General features: G+C 35.6%; 1 protein-coding gene across 1 annotated transcript in view; it reads right to left on the bottom strand.

The window, feature by feature from the left end:
* Positions 1-253: 253 nt before the first annotated feature.
* The window catches only part of LOC106871344 (WD repeat-containing protein 13-like), a 198,006-nt gene continuing 194,321 nt past the window's right edge, over positions 254-3,938 (bottom strand). The window contains exons 14-15 of the mRNA XM_052976142.1: positions 2,566-2,743; positions 254-1,087 (exon numbers count right to left, since the gene is read on the bottom strand). Coding sequence (XP_052832102.1) covers positions 891-1,087; positions 2,566-2,743 — 375 coding nt within the window. The 3' untranslated portion in view covers positions 254-890. The remainder of the gene's footprint in view (positions 1,088-2,565; positions 2,744-3,938) is intronic.

The raw sequence follows: 3,938 nt of genomic DNA, 5'->3' as shown, positions 1-3,938 counted from the left end.
TTTCTCTATTCATTTCTGCTTTGCAAACTCCATGGCAATCTCACCACTGCCTGTGGCATGTAAAAAGCCTCCAGTACACTCTGTAAGGTGGTTGATGTAAGGTTATCCAACCATAGAAATGATGCAACTGTCCTACCCATGCCAGCACTGAAAGCAGACATCAAATGATAATGATAAACATTAAGTTTAGAAATGAAAGGTTTGGGGTTTCAAATTCAGTCATATTTAATTAAAAACTCAGGTTAAGAATTGCTACAATTTAAATATATCTTTTTATTATTAATCATTATTTACAAGAGAACTACCATGAAGTCTTTTAAATATAAAATGATTTAATATTGTCAAGGTGAGTGACTTATTCTCAATATTTATAAATATTAATTTTCTTTTAAATATACTTGAATGTATGTGTTTATATTTGTATACATGTGGGAATGTGTTTTTCAATGTGTGTTTAATTAATGTTTGTTTTTATGTTTAGTTATAATAAAAACAATTTTACATTAATCTGATGCGGTACTCTATACACTTGAGTAGAAATTTATTATTTTTATATAAGAACGCTTTTGACAGTGACTTTGAAATATCAGTCAGCTAAACCATCACAGTCGATGATGGCTTGTCACTGTCAATAATATTCTTATTTAAGAATAATAAATGTGTGTATACATATATATACTCACACACACACACACACACTATGTGTAAGTACACATACATGTTGTAGTGCACCTGAGCACTATACACTATTATGTGATACTTAGACTTTTTTTTTGTTAACCATATCAATTTATGGCTTTTCTGGTTCATCCTTCATACATTTACTTTTTTTTTTAACGTTTTAAAGGATGAAAGTGAAGTTGAAGCATCAAATGTATGAATTTATGTTTTTACAAAGTTCCCTGTTTCCCTTCTCGCTTCCAAATAATAACCATACCATTAGCATCGCAGGAAGCCAGCAGACTTTCATCATAGTTAAAGCAAACATCAAGTACCGGAGCAGAATGTCCAAGAAGTTTATTTACACAAGATTTGTTCTCTTTTGCAATGTCAAAAAAGTAGACACACATATCTTCACTTCCAGAAACTGAAAAAAAAAAAAAAAGGACAGAGAAAAAGAGAGGTATATTAGAATTTCAAAATATTTCTAAAAACATTTTGACTTTTCATAGGTCACATTCTTTGTTTGAATTTAACCTTTTAAATTTAATTTTATTCTGAAATTTAAACAAGAAATCTTTAACCCTTTTAGAATTTAAACTGTCCATATCTGGTTCAAATATTCTACCTATCTTATGTTCAAAGTGGCCAGATCCAGCCTTTCACAGCTACCAAAAACAAACCATCACATTCTTAAAATCTTGAATGCAAGATTAATTCAAAACCATGTGAATAAATAAGCATTACATTTAACAGAGTAAGCTGAAAGGTTAAGGAGGGGCTGGAATCCTGGATGGCTATTTTTCATGTATTTTTTTATGCATGTGGGAGGTGTTAGTTCCTGGAAACATCTCCATTGATTACAAGACAGACACATCTTTATTAAGACTATCTGCCATTGATAGAGGGGCATTTTCTAAGCTGCCATGAAGCTCCTACTCTGTAGAGACACCACTCTCTAAGAGAGATTGGTCTGTCATGAGCCCCCAGGGCTTGAAAGGCTGAAGCTTAATCCAGTCTAAGTAACTGAGATTAAAATATTCCCCTTCTCTGGCTGAACAAGAGACTGTTCTGTAACAGGGTTAACTTCCTAAGGACTTGAATGCACTAGAGCAATGAAAATTGAAGTGTTTTGCTTAAGAACACAATGCACCACTTGGGCCTGGAATTGAAACCATGATCTTGCAATCATAAGGAACACCTCTAACCACTAGGTCACATGCTTTCACGTATAGAGACACTACTTCATAGAAATAATGTTGCATATCTGTTTATACATAGAGTAATATTCCTACTTTATAGCAACATCACTTGTTAAGTCATTAATAAGCAACATTGCTACATTATAGGGGCTATTATTGCAGCAGGCTGGCATGTAATTCAAAGTGCTTAGCACCATTTCACCCAGTCGAGGAACACATCATTTGTCAGCTATTAAAATGTCAACTTCTAAGGTGAGGGAGGTTTTTTTTTTTTGCTTTTAGTATAATGTATTCCTAGATTGACAATTGTCGAATCCCTTAACCCCTTGAGAATCGTTGGGGTGTTTCAGCCATGCAGCATATCTAAGGTGAGAAAGCCTGGTGGAGCCCATCCTTTTCCAGGCTAAACTCAGTTTTGTCAGCTCAGTGGACTGGAGCAGAGTGAAATGAAGTGTTTTGTTCAAGAACACACTGCATTGCCCTGTCCAGGAATCGAAACCAGAATCTTACGATTGTGAGTCCAACACCCTAACCACTAAGAAAAAGAAAAAAAAATGGGATGGTCATTGATGGAATATCCTTGGGCATGGGGAGACTAATCAGCAGGGTTTAATATCATAAAACTAGAAGTGGTTTTCTCAAGTCCATTGATATTGTGATAAACAAAAAAGCCCCATAAACTTAATCAGTTGTTTGTACTTACTGACACATGCACCTTGTCTGAATGACATCAGAGGACAAAATGTACTTTTAACATGAGCCGTTCTGTGTTTGATCGGAAACTTTCTTTTCAGTTGCAAACCACCATCTTCTGATATAATGCTGGAAATACACAAAGGAACATACCTGTTAGCTCTCCTTCTGTAGAAATATGCTGTTTGCTTTTAATTAATTCAGAAGACAATGAAGAATACAATGAAGAATAACCATCATTATAAAGCTGATGTTTGGAACAAAAATTAACATGAAATTTTAATGAGAAGTTCTGAGATCAATTTAAAACAGGAAGTTTTTTTTTTTTTTAACCATAGAACCAGTAAAAGCACCCAGCACACTCTGTAAAGTGGTTGGCGTTAGGAAGGGCACCCAGATGTAGAAACCCTACCAAATCAGACTGGCGTCTGGTGCAGCTCCCCAACTCTGGTCAAATCGTCCAACCCATGCCAGCAAGGAGAACAGGCATTAAATGATGGTGACGGTGATGCTGAACCAGGTAGGTTGGCTTCAAAAGGTTTTCACACTTACCTGATTCAGATTTTCCTTGGTCCTCTTACAGACTTCATGCTTAACCTTCTTCCATCGAACTTTCATTAATAATTCTTTCTGCTAAAGGCACAAGGCATGAAATTTTTGTGGGAGGAGATCTAGTTGATTACATTGATCCCAGGGCGTAACTAGCCTGGTATGTATTTCAATGACCCCACAAAAGGATGAAAAGCAAAGTTAACCTCAGCAGAATTTGAAGTCAAAACGTTCAGCTAGACAAAATGCTAACAATTCTGCCAGCTTGTTAACTTCCACAGTTTAATAATGACAAAATGATCTTTACTAAACAAGATTAACTCAAACAAAGGCATTGTATTTCAACAGGAATAGTTAAACATCCTTAAGAAGTGTTAAAACCTCTTGAGGTAGCAAGTAAAGGATATCAACATTTTTAAAAGTAGAAATAATAATAGATTTCTAAATCTCAGCACAATAAAGTGACAGCATGTTGTCAGCTTAATAAAAGGGAAGAATGCTACTGTTATTTAGCCCTAGGAAACACCGTTTCCTGATGGACTTGACACATTTCCTGTCTACCAAATTCACACACAAGGCATTGGCTGGCCCAGGGTTTTAGTAAAAGACATCTGTCCAAAGTGCTACAGAGTTGAACTGAACCTGAAACCATTTGGTTGCAATGTAAGCTTTTCAACCACATAGCCATGCCTATGAAATAAGATTGTGTTTTGTTTTTCTGTACCTTTTAGTCGGCAGAGAAGGCAATATTCACGACTCTCTACAGAGCTTCTGAGATTGCTGGGGGAGGTAAGATGGCTGGACAGCATCCTCAAATCAGAAATCTAACTGAAA

The sequence above is a fragment of the Octopus bimaculoides genome, chromosome 23 (genome assembly GCF_001194135.2).
Source record: "Octopus bimaculoides isolate UCB-OBI-ISO-001 chromosome 23, ASM119413v2, whole genome shotgun sequence".
NCBI lineage: Eukaryota > Metazoa > Mollusca > Cephalopoda > Octopoda > Octopodidae > Octopus > Octopus bimaculoides.
This window is presented reverse-complemented; position numbering and strand designations above follow the sequence as displayed.